Below are 17,933 nucleotides of genomic sequence, written 5' to 3'. Positions count from 1 at the left end.
ATTGGAATAACAAGGTACAGTGCCAGGTGGATACCTAAAACATTGGAGGGGCACAGCTCTGCAAAGATTATTGTTGTCTGCCCACTATGCGGTACACTTGACACTAACCCAGAATACAGATGAATGTCAACTGTAATTGAAACATAAAATTTAGAAAAAAAGACTAGCTTTAACAGGGGCGCAATAACACCAAATCAGTTGTTCTTTCTTCAGGGAGAGAATCACCAATTGAGAATTGAGTTCTGGTTCCTATGCTTGGGTAGTCTCATTCAGTAGACCTGGAATGGAACTTGGGGAGGTAAATGTTCATTAAGAATCCCCATGTGATTTTGATGTCGGTGAACATGGGAACATTCCGCAAAGAACCAGTGCAATCCTCAGTGAGAGCCCAGGGGTGCAGGGCACAGCCAGAGAGGGTAGAAGAGAGGGACTCCTCAGACGCTAGGTAGAGTCCTGGGGGTGAGGTGATGTGGAGCCGTGGTCACAAACACGGAAACCTCAGCAACCCTGCACCATGCACTTCCACTCACAGACAGGGGCAGCTCGGAGGCCAACCCCACAGGAATGCTAACCTGTGATAGGAAATGCTTATCGCGTCAGCATTTTCCACCTTGATCCTTGAGGCTGAACCGCCCAGACTGCATTTTCCAGACCGCTGGCAACAAAGCATATGCAGAGAAGAGTGAAAAAGCATGCCCTTGCAGGAGGGGAGGAATCACAGGACATCCATTTTAAGAACTGTTTCCAATGATCTAGGAGCCCAAATTTAAAGTGCAAGGTCAAGTTCAAAGGGAGTGTGTGAGAGCAGGGAGAATGAAATGGAGGGAAAGCCCAAATCCATGGACCTGTTTTGGTTTCGGAGCTGGAGATTTTGCATTTCATTGAGGGTTGGAGCCCTGTCAGTTGCTCTAGGTCTGTGAATTGAGCTGCGTATCACAGCTGCGTGCTTCTTGGAGATGTACAAGTTCTTTTTTTTTTTTTGAGCTGAACAAAATGGTTTATGTAATTACATACTTCTCATAATTATTGAGTAATTATATACTTCTTATAATTACCGAGTAATCATTGTTCTATAATTAGAATGCAATGTTACAACTAATTGTATAATTGCCATGTATTAATGTTATCTGGGAAACTTAGAATAAAGTGGTATTTAATATATTTCTCCCTGCCATGCCATTTTCAAAGCTGGCAACAGTGTTTGTTTTACAGCTAGAAATTTGCTTCAAAAACCAACCAAATGCAAGGGGAGAAGAGAAGCTCGCCAATATTATAAGTATAGATGTTAACTCGTCAATCTTACATTTGCACCTAGTAAAAATTTTGTAAAATTGCATTCTCTTGGCTTAATTTTAGAATTTTCATTATTGTTTTGTGATTTGCCATCTTTTGAAAGATGGCCACAGTTATACTGCTTCAGAGGCCGTGGGGCACCTGCCTGGATAGGATGAGGTGTCCTTTTAGAAATTCTGCAGCCGGGCACGTGACCAGGGCAGTAGTGGCGTCAGCTGTAGCGGAAAAAGGCTTCCATGAAGCTATACATTATGGGAAGGTAAGGAGGCTTCAGATGTGACAGATGTAATTTTCTTAGACAATGGTTAGAAGTGATGCACATTTCGTCTAAACCAGGTCTCCTGAATACGTTTCATGCATTTTTGAGCACATTGTTACAAGCGCCTAGTGAAGGCTACTCCCAGCATGCAGTTGGAGAGAATCTTTGGTTGAGTGAAGATGACTAGTTGTCAAGAACCTATGAAAGCTACTTAATATGGCGCAAGTTGGGAGTGTCTTTTCAGTGAGTCGCGGAGTTTTCAAAGGTTGCTTTGCAGGTTTCAGGACTTCCCGCTAATGCATGTTATGCATATATGGCTGTGAATTGTCTGTTTCCAGGTTAGGAACTTAAAAACATTCCTAATCTCTGAATATAGCTTCATCTTGTTTCGCTAAAAATGAAGAGAAGTGATTATTTCTGTGTTTTAGCCCACAAGTACCACTTATTCCCTTTGGAGAAGATTAAAGGTAAATATAGTAAGTGCTTTGGCAAAGGAAGGCTATTGGAAGTAAATATTATTATTTTTAATGGTTCTTTTTTTTTGGTGTTTTAAGAGTAAATATAACTAACTGTACTAAGGTTAAGCATTATTTTGAAAAATTTGTCAAATGTAAATTTTTCAGTAAAGCACCTAACATTGAAAGTGAAATAAAAGTTACAACACAATTTTTGGATTGGACCCTTTTCTAATTTAAGTCTAATTCCCCTTTCTCCTTAATGTTAGATGTAACCTGGCTTTGTAGAAGAGGAGATAAAAATCTCTGTAATCAGACAGCAGAATGTTCCTATGCCCCAGACACACTGAGATTCAAGAATGGGCTGGCTGAAGCCTCCGCAGGATGAAGGGGGTGGGGCGGGGAGGGCGGTGGGGACATGTGCAAAGGGACCCTGTTCTACAGCCAGGCAGCCTCTGCATTTTCCCAGAGAGCTGAAAACCGACCCCGCCAGATCTGAGTGGACACAATGTGCTTCCATCCCCAGTGGCTCTCCGGGATCTTCTCACCAACTCTGATGTAAACAGGCAGTAGGTAGAAAGCAGTCAATCCATCTCTTGATCAAATGAGCAGAAATTACCCCAACTGATGATAAGTCAGACTTCTGACGCAGATATTTGACTGTACTATTTACATGTACGTCCAGAACTGTTCTATTTGGGGGAAAACAGTGGGATTTCCTCGCGGTCCATGCGTCACAGAAAACTCCAGTATTTGAGAATCCCCGAAACAAATTGTAAATAATGCTTCAAGGGATACATTTATACATCCATGCAGAATTTTTACTTATCTGCATTATATATGTGATGCGGCTTTATGTTGTCTCAGGATATCTGTCCAGTAATTTCGATCCCTGTGATGAATGAATTAGAAATCGTCGTGTGTTATCAAATATTATTTTGTTTGCAGCATAGTGAAGTAAAAGCAAGTGAGCGCAATGCCTTTTATGGTGATGTCAGTTTAATTCTCTTTACTACTGGATATTTAGGAACCCAACCAAAGGTTTACATAATAGCAGAAGAGAAGCCTTAAATACAGACAGAATTAAATACTTCTTTTTTACTCAGCAGATAACTGGACTCTCCTGAACGGCACAAAGGTGGTGCACAGTGGTGAAGAGGCTGACCTCTGGGTGCCTGTCGACGGGCTGATCCCTTTTAGCAACTACACCGTACAAGTGAATGCTTCCGGCACCCAGGGCAGCTTGCGGAGTGATCCTGCCACGCTCATCATGCCGCCAGGGGGTAAGTCTGAGAACGACGTTGGCTGTCTACAGTTACATTCTCTACTGAACACCTTGTCATTGTTCGAATCACTTTTGTTAGAACTTAGTGGCTCACTGGTATGACTGGTTGATTGGGTGGTTGTTTTATGGAGACCCTGTTATTGACATTATTTTATTGTTTTGTTGAGACTTCCACCTCACACCGTGTGTGTGTGTGTGTGTGTGTGTGTGTGTGTGTAAACACACACATATTTCTCACTTTATACATATTAAAAAGATTGTGAAATGCTGTTTTGTTGGAGGCTTGATTTAGATTCAAAGCTTGTATTTTCAATTTGAACTTTAATTTTCTAGTACAAGTGTTTTTTGTCCCTGGTTTGTTGAAGATGTGATTTAGATGTATATCTAAACTTTTCTTTTTTTAGATTTTATTTATTTGTTTTTAGAGAGAGGGGAAGGGAGAGGGAAAGAAAGAGAGGGAGAGAAACATCAGTGTGTGGTTGCCTCTCACATACCCACTCCTGGGGACCTGGCCTGCAACCCAGGCATGTGCCCTGACTGGGAATCGAACCAGAGACCCTTTGGTTCACAGGCTGGTGCTCAGTCCATTGAGCTACACCAGCCAGGGCTATATCTAAACTTTTGGCAAAAATGGATAGCGTATAGGTAATACAATAGGAAAACTCTACTCACACCACTGGAAAAACACCTTTAAATTCCACATCTTGGTGGTTAGAATTCAGTGTTGTCATGTTCATATGTGAAATGTGATCTAATCTGAATATTTTAATTTTAACAATTTCTATATAAAGGACCTAGCTTATCCAGAATTATTATTCTGATCTGCTTCAGTGCCACCCAGTTTTAACTATTTGTGGGACTGACTACTAAGAAGAAAAACCCTTCTGACATCAACAGGTCTAGCCCTTGAATAGAAAACATGCTTCAGGAGAGTAAGAGCGTGTTCTGAACTATGTGTTCAGGAAAGTATGTTTCCCAAAAATACCACAGGAAAGTACCTCAGGACACCCAGTGTCTGCCCGGTAGCCCAGCTGCGGGAGCAGATGTGTTCTGGATGAAGGGAGAATGCCAATACCTTGTTAACAGGAATCTGCCAGGCTGGAAAGATCCGTCTCCAGTCACAATGAGTCCAGATAGGCCTCAGGACTAGAGGAAAAGAAGGGTTTGCCTGCAGTTCGTGCAGAACCCCTCTTGCCAAGAGAGATTCATGGCCTGTGTGCCGTAAAAACAGCTCACTGTTATCTATCCTTGATGGCATTATAGAATTGATGAATGGATGTTTACGGAAATACTCCGCAACTCTAACTGGCAACAGCCACGTTGTTTAAGAACAGAATACTTGAAACAGACTTTGGGGGACAATCAACTGAAATAGTATCATGTTTCATGAGCCTGTCATAAAAATGGGAACGGAAGTTCCATAGGTGTTTATTTAAGAATTGAGACCAAAAGAAGAAAGCTCACCTGTCAGATCTTCCTTTTCTGACTGTAACCCAATGTGCTGGAAAGAGCAGAAAATTGTGATGATTCCATGCTTTCGTATATAATATCCTCTATTCACACTTAAGTATTGAAGAGTCATCAGCGATTTAACAGAGGGTTTTTTTCAGCTACATAGTAATAGCTTCTTAACAGGATATGGAATATTTAATATTATAGATCATTTTCATAGCATTTCCATGAATTTAGATAGTTTGTAATTTCTACCGCATTCGTAAACTGGGAGTAATTTAATTGTTTGTGTTTGAGAGCATATGGTCTAATATTTTGTAGTATTTATGCGCGTGTGTGTACACGCACGCACATATATACACACACAGGATTCAGTAAACTTAGCAAGCTCCTCTTTGTTGCTAACTCAATGCACACCGCATGGCTATGTCTGTCTGGCTTAGTAGAAGGGCTAATATTATGCAAGCAGGAGGAAACTAAAGTATTGTTTATTGTGGGGCAGAAGCAACGTGCTGAGACTTAGCTCCGCTGCCCCCTGTGGACGCCTGTCCTCCTCATCATCCCGGTGCCCAGCAGGGCCTGCTCTCTGGGCACCGTGCGGCCATTCGTGCTGTGAGCTCAGAAACCCAGACTCTGAGAGATGGCCCTTCACCAAATGCGGGAGCAAGATATCTTCAAAGGCAGTCAGTGATCTGCCCAAGTTTATTGCAGCCATTAAGATGTACTTTTTTTCCCCATTATTAGATTGTTGTTGATTACAATTAGGAAACTTATAGCTTTGAAATTATCTTTTTTATGACCTTGTGGCAGTTGAAAGGTGATACCTCATTGATTAAATAGGTTTTAGTTCATGCTTCCTTTTACCTAATGATCTGAAAACATATTATCCTGATTTACACATAAAATCATGCTGGAAAGCATGTGGCATTCACGAGAATATGTGTGTTTAAGTAGAATTAAATTAGTAGCGAGAGTTATTAAAGAAACCTTCCATGCCTGTGTCCAGTGAACTGCATTTCATACTGAAATGAATAAGAAATGAACCGAAATGTAGAGAAGCGAACCAACTTATGGACAGAGGAGGTTCTATGTGCTATTTACTTTTCATTATACTCAGACTGTTACCGTTATTGCCGTTTTCATGATTTCAGTATTAGACCTCTTTTTTTTTAATGGTGATGTTGAATTCCTACTATCTTTTTGTGCTTGATTATGTAAAATTTGTCATGATAATGCCCTTTGTTTTTTTCTCTGTGTGCTTTAAAGCATACTAATAGAAGATTTCGGTTAAAAATGCTGTTTTGTTTTTTTTCTTGATCAAAGGTTTGCTATCAGACTTAAAGTTTCCTTTAGGCCCTTGTTCTGACCAAATCCTCCTCATTTTTTAGGCTTCAGTTTAGCCACCTGTCCGTCAAAAAAATCATCTTTCCACAGGCGAGGCTGAGATCTGACCTGTGTCGCTGGGTGGGTTCCCATTGTACTGAGAGTACCTGTCCGATCCAACTGAAACAATTGTAGGTTACCCAACCCTCCCCAGCAGGGACTATTTCTTGTTCCCATTTTTATCTTCAGTACCTAGACTGACCCTGACAGTTGGTGGGTGTAAGATGAACAATTGGTGAGTGAATGAATGAATCCATCAGCCAAGACAGCTGAATTACAAGTCTTAGATTCTGCAATTGTCATTGCTCAGGTCTCTCTAGGCCTCATCTCCTCCCCGAGCAACCCCATATTTATCAACCTGTGGAAAACGTGACCTGCTCAGTGTAGGGATGCTACAGCCACTGGCTGTTGGACGGCCAGACTGTAAGGAGGGCAGGGGAATGGGCAGTAAGAAATCCGTACAGATGGCACCAACTCCTCACTCAGGGTCCTTCCCTACAGTGGTCATTTCCCTGACGCAGGCATAGGAAGAACAGACCTCGGTTTACAGAGGCATTTAGAAAAGGAGACACAAAGGGACGTGGTCCAAAACAGTTCTCAGTTGATGGTTATGAAACATTTTATGTGATATTAACTTTTTGTCTGTTTCCGGTGAGGACAGAAATATGATTAATGTGCCATTTTTTGAATACTGGTTATACCTTAAAACCAGGATGTCAAAAAAGTAAACTCCAAAATATCTAATTTCAAAGCCCAGTTGATTCTATCAAATATTCCTGTCTCATGGTTGTTATTGTTTAATAAAACTAATTTATTTAAAAATTAAAGTAATTTTGACCCTCCCACAAAAAAAAAAGAAGAGAAACATGATTAAACAGTATGATAAGCACAAGTTATTTTGGAAATGGGAATTAAGACCAGTGAAATCATGAAATCAATATTTCAGTATACATATAGTGGCAAATCTCAAATAGAACACATATTTTACATTAAAAATTATTTTGAAAGAATATTTGGTCAACCAGCAAATTTGCTTTCCTTCCAATTATGTAGCATATCCTTCCCTACAGCTGTGTATTCAGGTTTTTGTATTTCTGCAGCAACCACACTTTTAGGTTGTTTGTTATAACCTACTGTTCAGGTTTAGCACTAAGATACTCCTAGAAATGAGGAATATGCTTAATCAGAGCTCTTGAATAGCATTATAGTGCAGGTTCAAAAGTTCTAGGCAAAGAATGAAAAAAATAAAAATGGAATCCAAATGTTAATCCATAAATATGAAACTTCCCTGTGGCCTCTCCGCCCTCAAGGCCTAGAGTTACTAATGGGGTTAGGGTTTCAGCTCTTAATGGGGCTCGGTGCATTAGTGTTTTGTATGCATGGAATTCAGCATTCAGTTTAATAAGTGGTTGACATTGGTGATGTCCCTTAATTTGCTTAAATCTAATTGGCTCTTTTATCAGTCAAACCTGTATGGATTGGCAATTGATCAGAAAGGGTCAGCCATGACTCCGCATGCCGTTAAACGATGGAGCCACCAGTTAAAGCCACAGCTGCATGATAATAAGCCAGGGAAGAACAAATGAGCTTAGAGGAGGGAAGCAAAGAAGCTTCCAAGTTTTGCAGGATCTTCAAGTTCAGAACAAAGGCATTATAGAGTATATAAATTTTAAATACACTGCATTTTGCCTCCAGACTTAAACCTTTTTTTTTCTTCCACATGAACTCAACTCTTGTCTGAAACTGTCTTTGTCACATCAAAGAACTGCTCAGAAAGCTAAGAGAGAAAGAAGAAGCATAAAAGGGCATAGTTTAAAATGATTAGTGACAAATCCCATACTGATGAGCTAGAGAGAGGTTTTTTATGAAAGTTTTATATTTTTGCAAAAGGAATCATTTTATTCTATGTACCTTTTTCTGACCTGCTTTGTAGTAACCGTGGAGCAACTCAGAGCCACCTTAGTGGGGGAACTTAATCCAGTTTTCCAAATCCAATTCATAGGTTCAAATTGATGAGAATTATTAAAAATCTACAAACTTCATAAAAATACTAAGCTTGGGGAATGTGTTTCTTTTACAAACGTATGTTATCAGAAAATGTTGACAAACAGAGAAAGACAAAATGATTATGAGCGGTTTGTTTTGGAACTTGCTTTAGTTGATCTCTTCTTGATTTCCCTCCCAGGTAAAATTCATTTAGAAGTGGCACTTAGGTGCATGGTAAACGCATAGACTTTAGAATTCTACACACCTAGCCTTGATTCTGTTTCTTTGCCTCACTGGCTGAGTAATTATGAGCAAATCCACAAATATATCTGCATCTAAGTTTGCTCATCCATAAAATAAGCTTGATGATAATTCCTACCTGATCCGGGATTACACAGCACAGTATATATAATGTGCTTAGCACGGAGCCCGTCTTCGTAAATTTCTGTTTTATAATTTGTGAAATTTTCCTCACTCCTCTATATTCACCGTCTTGACAATGAACTCCCTGTTTATAAAAACGCTTTAGAAAGGAGCTAACTTCTGAGCCAGGGAGGAGATGGAAAAAACTTTGAATTGTGCCTCCAGCAAAGGGCTGCCTGCTTCCCACATTTGCATACTCTCCTGTGGTTTGTAAAGAAATACACACACACAGACACACACACATAGTTAACTGCCATTTTTAGAATGTCCTGGGGCAAGAGAGGGAGACACCCCTGATTTTTTTAAATCACATTTTCCTACTTTATCAGGGGAAAGGGGTGGAAAGTATTATTGCTTTTAGTTCCATTGATATTTTTAAAATTCTATTTTAAAAAAGAAAAAAGTAAATTCTTTTTCTGTTTTTTATCTTGGAATAAAGGTTTATAACTTTCAGGTTAAAAAAATCACATCTGTCTGACGGGCTTGGCAGTTTGAAAACAACTTGAAGTTTTATTTGAATTCTATTGGTGCCCTAAAGAAATTTTTGCTTTATTTTTTAAAAAATAATATCTTATTCTTTGCCCTTCATTATCATTGACAGACTCTACGTCTGACTTGCATAAATTCTGTGAACGTTTTCCTGTCTGTATAAAGTTTCACAAAAGTGAGACAAATTCTGAATGTGTCCTAGGTACTTTACATCCATATTTTTAATCTTTTTGCCTTAGGAACCTGGAGAAAATTCTTGTATCTCTATTAAGAGGTATAGCCCACCCAGAGACTAAAGGTTCTGGAGAGCTATAAAAACATCATGAAAAATAGGTGTGACCACAGCCACTGTTATACTCATGTTCATTCATTCATTGGGACACATGAAACCCGACATGCGAGGGTGTCCAGAACGTACTTCATGAGAGTGATCCCACTAACATTTCAATGATCAGGGTGAAACTCACACTGCCTTTCATTTCGATGTTCCATATGTGCGTTTTGTGCTTATCTCCTAAGGCAGCGATTCTCAACTGGTGTGCTGGGGGCACACTGGTGCACCTTGAGAATTTATAAGACACACAGTACGTGCTTATTAATCAGGGGCATTGACCTCTTTTCCCTTGGATTTTCAAATTAAAAAATGACAGCAGCCACCTCAACAGCTGTCCTATGTGAATGAATCAAAATCATACCCTTTTTATTTTCTTTGGTAAATTGGCAAATATATGTGTGTGTGTGTGTGTGCGTGTGCACGCCACAGAATTTTAGTAATTAGTTTGCGTGTGCAAACTAATTTTTACGTGTTAGGTGGATGTTCTGCCACTTGCAAAAGTATTTAAACCACAACACCCTTGCGAGTAAGGAAAAAAAGAGAGAGCATTCAGAGAAGTGTCATAATATCTTAAAATCGTACCAGGTTGTGGCTGATCACCGAGTAGCTTTTGTTTGAGCTCCCAGTTGGGAGGACCTTGGGGAGCAAACCCAAAATGAACTGATAGCAGCTAAGACTGTGCTGTTGCTGATCCCATTCTGAAAGTACTCCTCAGAGCCACACCACCTGACAGTCTTCTGAGACACTTCTTCGTCCACATCTCAGAGCCCTGGGCTCTGGTGACACCCTTTGCCCTAGTGAGCCATTCGGGCCATCTGACGTAACTTGACATGATGCAGGCTTCTCACCTCTGAACAGGCAGACCTGAACTGGATCTGCAGTCCCCACAGCGTGATCTCAGACCAGGGGCATCTGCTGTACCTGGAACTTGTATCTGGAGTCCCAACCTTAAGCTACTGCATCCGAAATTCTGAGGGTGGGGTGGAGGGACCTCTCACTTACAAGAGGCCCCCCTCCCAGGTTATCAGGATGCATACCCACGTTTGAAAACCACTCAACGAGGTCCTCTTTAAAACGTCTTCACAGAACAGTTATTCTGAGATCTCGCCTCTGACTCTGTGCCACGCTGAGAGTTGAGACGCAGAATCACTGAGGGAAGGTGTGTGAAACAGGACCCAACCCTCCACTTGTCTTTGAATCTAGAGGCTCCACATGCTGGGTCAGGGTCCTGTCCAGTGTAAGAGAGCCAGCATGTTCTCAAGTCCCCCGAATGGGGCAGGAAGTGACACCCTGGCTCACCCCTTCTGGGTGTTGAGTCCCACCTGTGGCACCAGAAAGCAATAGGTGGGATGCTCTGTGCACTGAGGAACACTAATGAGCCCTACAGTGGAGATGCAGTCAGCTACATTTCCTCTGTTCTAGATTCCTTCGTGGAACTTCTGTCTCAAGGAACTCCATGTAACTAAACCTTGAGTCTCCATCCTTGGGACATTTCTTAATGAGCATCTTGCGGCTGAACTTCCTCTAAGGGGTTTCAAAACCTGTCTCCTCAAGTCAGTTACATCTTCATTCTGGGTTCCACGGGGTGCGGGCTTTTGGACCTCCCACTTAAGGCTTTTCCTTCCAGGAGTTCACAAACACACGTTCACAAACACACCTCCACAAAGTGGGCTGACTGGTTTCAGTTGCCCGGAGAACAGTTAAAATCATGGAATTGTTTATTTGGGGAAAATGCAGGCACACCTTGTTTTACTGTGGCTGGGATTCCCGAACACTGCCATAAAATGAGTGTCACAGTAAAGTGGACCATAATCTTTTTGCTGATGCTGGGTCTTGTCTTCAGTGTGTGAATGAAGCGCAGTAAAGGCAAATGCAACCAGACAAGGCCTTCCTGCAGTTTTCTTCAAGGTAGTTAGTGTTACTCACATTTAACCCCGACTAGATTCAGGTACTGTTTAGGATACACTTGTAGTAACTCACTTAAGCCTCACAGACTCAATGAGGAAAGTGCTATTATTATCCATGCTGACATGTGAGGAAGCCCGAGGAAAAGACATTGACTTGCAACTAGTTTGGTAAGAGCATGCAGCTCACAAATGGCAGAAACCATGTTCAGACCTGGAGACTGGCTTCGGAAGCCCGGCTCTGAGCCAGCACGCTCCATGTGTATTTGAAGCACCGTCCACTGACCACGCGTGTCCTCTCTGAGTGAAGGGCACACAGATTTCTTGGTCGTTCTAGTCAACAGGGGTCTGAAGATGTGGCCTGACCCTGCAGCTGTGTCGAATATGGTTTTGTGGGGAGTCTTGTTCGCTTGAAACATCAGGTGTCCAAGCCTGTCGTTAATGCACTAGAGAGCTGTCCTCTGTTAGGTGCCGGATCCTAGCACTTCAAGCTTAAAATCTAATGAGAGGGGAAAAAATTCATTTGAAACAGATAATTTTACAGCCTTACAAAGAAGCTTTAAGAAGAAGAGATGTTACTCAGCCCATACTACGTGTAGACAGCAAAAATCAGCCATTTGGACCATCCTTTCCTAGTCTGGGTATAAGGACTTACTTGTCCATCAGGCATTCTGACACACTTCTTTCATATTTGTCTATGAATTACTAGCTAAGATCAACTCTAATTCAATGAAGAGCGTACTAGAGTAACTTCATATTTAGGGAAAAAAGAGCCCTTTAATTTCTCTGGAAATATTTACTTTTCTGAACTTTTAGCTCTTTAGTGACATGACTCGTTGTTTACATTTTTTCTTTGACTTCTAACAGAAAGTAACAGTTTTCTGACCAGCTTTGCTGTTGCAGAGGCTTTGGGGTGGATGTGGGACAGATAATACCTTTAGAATGTGTGCAAATGCATTTCCCCAAAACATTACTGCCATCGCAGCTAATCACTGAGTTGTCCTGACTTTGGGCCTATATTAAAACTGAATTCTCTGCATTGATACCCTCTATACCCCAGGGGAAATGAACAGATACAATCTTCTGACTGAACCTAATATGCACTCTTGTAAAGTTTTAAAAAAATTTCAAAACTACATTAAAGGAAAGAGAACAAGGAAGCCTATACATTTTTTAAAAGAATTATTGTCTCTGAGTATTAAAAAAATTTCATGAACTGATTTGTGACACTGTAGCCACACAAAGACACATAACAAGCGTAACATGGGGAAACCCAGGAGGGTGGAGCGTGTGGCCAATCAGGGAGCAGAAAGGCCACAGGGACGGCCCTCTGAATCCTCCAGGTGGTCAGGAAGAAACACTGTCCTCACTGAAGTCTGAGGTCAGGGTGCAGAAACAGGTCCTGGCCCTCGGTCACTGGGCTGACTCTACCAATCCAGTACGACGGCCTCTCACATGGTGTGTTCATTTAGCTCATTGACTGCAGGGTCTGGCGGACTCTCAATTTTAACTTGACCACCACCCATGATGCCCAGCATTTTCATTTTCTGATTGCATGGTCTCCTGTCTAGGTCTCAGTCTGTTCACCTAAAAAGGGATGTCACGGTCACATAGCCATCCTCAGTGGGGTTTGGTAAGGGACAAAGAATGGCCATGCACTGACATAGGATGGTATGTAAGTAGCGACGCTGATATTTGTTTAAAGAACAGAAGGCATGCTATGCATAAGCACAAGGTATACATATAGTCTACGGCCATACCACCCTGAATGCACCCGATCTCGTCTGATTTCAGAAGCTAAGCAGGGTCGGGCCTGGTTAGTACTTGGATGGGAGACAAGGTATACATATACTGTAACATTGAGGCTGAAAATTAAACCAATCTCCAAGCATCTGATTTTTTTTCTTTTAATTTTCCTTGATGATTCTAACAAGTTGCCTCCAAAGCTAAATGTAAGGAAACAGCAGACTGGTTGTGGCATATTAAATTATAAGTGAGGACTAATTGGAGGATCAAAAATGCTCTTTGAGAGATATCACTTGACTGCTAGGAAAGGCATCAGCTGTCTCCCTCTGTCTCATGTGTGTGTACCGTCGGTCTTGGAAATACCCTTCCCATGGTTTCCGAGTCTTGATGTTTAATGTAACACAAAGGTCTTTGAGAAGCACCACAGGGGCTTGTTCCTGGTAGTTCTGGCATGGGAGGAAATTGAAATGTACACGGTTTTTTCTCATTTATCAAAGACAGGCAAGAATCTAAACTGACATTTTATATCAAATGAATTATGAACTGTGTACTTTGTACCTAAGGGAACAACAACTAAATTAGACTCTGGGATTAAAGGGGGAGGGGCCAAGAGAGGGTGAGAGAGACCAAAACAGGTTTTTAATAAAACATACAGTAATTTCTATTACTATGTCTGACAGTAGTGTGGCCAAACAGAGTCTTCTTATAGTGCTCGTGAGTGGATATGGCTATCCGTAACCTTTAAATATATTTGAGACATTTCCTTAGAAAGGGTTAGGTCTGGACTTCTTCTCATAGAGCAAGGCTTTGTGGTCAGCAAAAACTTCTTGATCATCTCAAGTTAACTTGTATTTTTTTTTTTTTTGGTCAATGCTTCCTTTCTTAGGGAAAAAAGAAAATGTTTTCAAACTCTTCCTGACAAAATATGAGATTAGAAGTTGCTTGGAGGAAAAAAAAATAGGATGGAGATGATATGTATGAAACTTCCACATTCTCTATGGCTTCTATTTATCTCTGACACCTACAGAGATATCCGCCTACACGTATCCACAGTCACACTCATGTGTACGTAAAAGAAACTCCAGTAATTGAGAACATGGATTTCAAAATCAACCTCAGTCGGGTTCATACAGCTTAGTAGGAGGAGTCTAATTTCTCCTCTTACTGAGCTACATGACCTTGAACAAGTTACCAAGTTATACAGTCATACTGTGCCTCCACTGGGGGCTGGGACAAGAGACAGTGGTAACTACCTCATAAGGCTGACACAGAGGATTAAGGATGATGCATGTGTACAAAGAGTAGAATGCATTGCTGGATGCAAGACAATGGTGTGTTATATTGCAGAGTTTATCTGTAAGGAGATTGGGTAGCAACAAATTAGCGCTGCACTTTTTAACAGCTGCTGATTCCAGGAGAATAGACAGCATTAGAATTAGACTTTGAAGGGGAAGAAGGATTCTGTTCAATATACCCAATAATTATTTCTGAAATCAATTAATGATGCTTAGAAATTAGGGGCTATCCTTGCTTTTTTCTTCTAGGTGAAGCTATGTTTTGATTACCATGCAATTTTCAAATGTGGACATTTCAATTTGTGCTACATATACATTGAAGATGGGTTATTAATGTTAATGCATTTGTTTTCTACTTCTGAATTCCCTCAGGTTGATAAACCTAAAACTAACAAAATTCCTTGGCATTAATCTCACATACTTTCTGATACCAAAGCCGTCCCGGATAATAATCGTGAGGCTGAATTATTATAAACAAATAACCCACTTAAAGAGTCTGATAGCAGATTGCCTTCATATAAATTTAATTACATAGTTATTCATTATTATTGTGGTCAAATATGCACCATTTTTTGTTCTCAAATTTTGATTCTACCCCTACTACTCATGAGCTGAAACCAGTTCTTAGAAGTCATGCAGCATTTTTTATTGTTTTATACTGTGAAGCTAATGGCCTGTTGAGGTAAGGGGTGCCCCATTTAAGGATAGGTCTTCTAATTATTATTACTTAAGTATTCGGTCAATCAACTCGAATAGTAGATCCAGTCCTGTTGCTGATGATGTTTATAGCCAATCTCCTCTGGTCCTCCCATCACTAAATAACTGAAGTTCATCAGTTACTCAAAGATCACTTAATTGCTTGACTCTTCATTCTATGCCAGGATATTGGGTTCAGTGGTATCATAAGAAAGAGTCCAGTTCTTAAAAGTACAGTAGTTTATCTCCTTAACTACATTTCTGAACTATTGTTCTTGTTAGACACATTCAGCAAAGGAATATTTAGTGCATTGTCTCGAAAGAGACTGGCTTTGACCTAGCTTGAATTTACTCATTGTTAAAATCATGTATTAACCATGCCAAGAATATCTATTTTTAATATTACAAAGGTGAAATTCTTCAGAGAATTACTTTAACTGAAGTGAATGAGCAATATTTGAACTAAAAATAGGGTAGACTTAATCCACTAATATTTTGGTTGTATATATTTTAAATTATTTTTCCAATTGAAGATACACTCTTACACAAAGGGCTCAAGCAATCAGATTCTAAAGGAAAAAGAATTTAATCTATGCTGCCTAGAAACTAATTTGGATGAATATGATGGTATTCAAAATAATAGGAATAATAAGAAATTCTCTGAGGAATACTAAGAGGAATTCAAATGTCAAGAGCAAAGGCTTAAATAGAGTATCTAAATCGAGGAAATCTGTAAGGAAAAGGAATAAAATTTGATTGGTGGTTTGGGGCTTAACACACACAAAAAAATTCTTCTAGGCGTTGTGACCATCAGCTTCAGGGCCGCTAATTAGTCTGACAAAGTGACAGTTCCGTATTCTACTTAAACAAATAATGCATCTAATGAAATTCAAAATTCCTATTCTTCTCTGGGCACAAGGAGCTCCATCAATCACAGCTTTGGGGTATTTGAAAATCAACAGAAGATGACTCCACTCTGTCTGATGTTTCCTTGGTTAACACATTCGCTGTGAAACTGTCTTGCAGAGTCATTTTAAGCAAGTCTTTAGTCTTCACCCCGGAAGAGAAGTGGAGGTAGAAAGAAGGTGGAAGGATGTTGCCTTGCTCACACAGATACTAATAGGGAGTGGAATCTTTCATTTCTCAAAATGGTCAATGGCGATTAGTATTCCGTGGCGTCCCTGTGTTCTGGCCTCCTTGGCTCACCTCTGACCCCTCTTTCTCTCTCACTCCTATTAGGGACCGTTCCGGGGCAAATCTCTGCTTCTTCCCATCCCAATTAGAGCTTTCTTAGCAAGACAGGGCAGCTTCTCTCTTCATGCAGAACAATGGCTAGGGCCAGGTGAGATCTGCCAGTTGGGTTTTGTAGAACATTTGACAAATACTTGCGTGAGTTTTGACTGACATCATCTCGCAGTGGTCGAATGTTGGTGAGATGTTGAGTTCTCCCCAGAAATGTCGACTCTTAAAGAAGTCAGTGAAAGACCAGAGGCAAACGGACTGTCTTCATGTTGTGTTCAATAACACACTCCAAAATCTTTTATTTTGTCCCTGAGCGGAGTGACAAAATATGATGGATTTTTGTAAGTAAATTTTTATTTTGTGTGTATACGTTCTTCCTAGGAAGAATTTTTTTTTGTCCTGAATACTCCTCCTCTACTGCACTGGTGACATTCTCGAGAAGATGTCATCCTTTCTTTAGCTTGGGTCCATGACGCCTGTAGCTCCCACCTCTTCTTTTCTCACTTGCAGGTCTTTTCTACTGAAAATGCTTTTAATTGGCCAACAGAGTGTAGCTCTTATTAGCTGCCCTATTAGATGGCACAGTATATGTGTGTGTGTACTTGTCATATTGTCATATTGATAACATAATAATTCCAGTTATATGGTTATATATTTTATATATATAGGGACACAAATACATACATATCCAAAATGATTATTTTGATGGGAATACTAGGAAATGCATCATTCATACCTAATTTATGAGGTTCATGTAAGTAAGTGCAACTTTCTGGAAAACAGTTTGTCACATTATATGTGAAATGGTAACAATGTTCATTCCTATTGACCTAACAATTCTAAAAAGCACACCAAAAGATGCACTGGTTAGGATACTCAGGATATTTAGTATTACTTATAATACCCAGATGATATTATTCTGCATCCATAAAAGATAGTTTTGTTAAGTGAGTGTTCTTAGTCTATAAAGGTATTATATTCAATTAAATGCTTTGCTTCTTTAATAACACTCCTCTCAGATTCCATGTGTTCATTGGATACGGATTGATCTGGCATTTTTAGTTAAATGACCATGTCGATGGAACCACATAGCCAGTCTGAATGCACTGGGGAACCTCTGTAGTAAGCAGGCCAAGATTAAGATGCTCGGTGGGCCTAGAGCTACATGGTGCAATAGGAAGAAAAGTCAGTCTCCCTGTGCTCTACTCTGGTCAGAAAGCCCAAGGGGTATTGAGTTGAAGTATAAAGCGTCATAGTTCCAAAGGGACATTATCACACTGGGGCAGGTCAAAGCCAGGAAACAAGGCTAGATAATGGCTGAGGAATTACATTAGATGGAAACTACTTGGAGGGAACAGAGGTGTTTAACTTGAAGTGGGGAAATTTTACGAAGAGGGGGACGACTGCTTACCACGGCCTGAAGTTCAGTGCCATGACCGCGGCAGAGGCTGTTCTCAGGGATTAGGATGCAGACACGACCTTGAAGAGTACAGGTTGTTAGCATGAGCACCTATGTGCCTCTGGTGCTCCAAGGAGTCCCAGTGCATGCCTGCTGCAGCCCACGTAACCCACAGTCATTGTTTAGAGTGCCGTCTCCCTCTCAGAGAGTGCCAATGTGGACAAAAGACTATACTCACCTTTAGTTGGGTAGAAGTAATACCATTACCAATGCTTTGTCACAAAGAGCTGAT

At 40.6% G+C, this 17,933-nt stretch overlaps 1 protein-coding gene across 1 annotated transcript in view; it reads left to right on the top strand.

Annotated features, from left to right (window-relative positions):
- Window positions 1-17,933, top strand: part of USH2A (usherin) — a 505,359-nt gene that overhangs the window by 298,829 nt on the left and 188,597 nt on the right. The window contains exons 37-38 of the mRNA XM_053667304.1: window positions 1,779-1,784; window positions 3,117-3,290. Of these exons, the coding sequence (XP_053523279.1) occupies window positions 1,779-1,784; window positions 3,117-3,290 (180 nt within the window). The remainder of the gene's footprint in view (window positions 1-1,778; window positions 1,785-3,116; window positions 3,291-17,933) is intronic.

Source organism: Artibeus jamaicensis, unplaced genomic scaffold, assembly GCF_021234435.1.
Source record: "Artibeus jamaicensis isolate MK-2021 breed Jamaican fruit bat unplaced genomic scaffold, CSHL_Jam_final contig_467, whole genome shotgun sequence".
Taxonomy (NCBI): Eukaryota; Metazoa; Chordata; class Mammalia; order Chiroptera; family Phyllostomidae; genus Artibeus; species Artibeus jamaicensis.
Note: the sequence above shows the minus strand (reverse complement) of the source record. Positions and strands in the feature narration are given on the sequence as shown.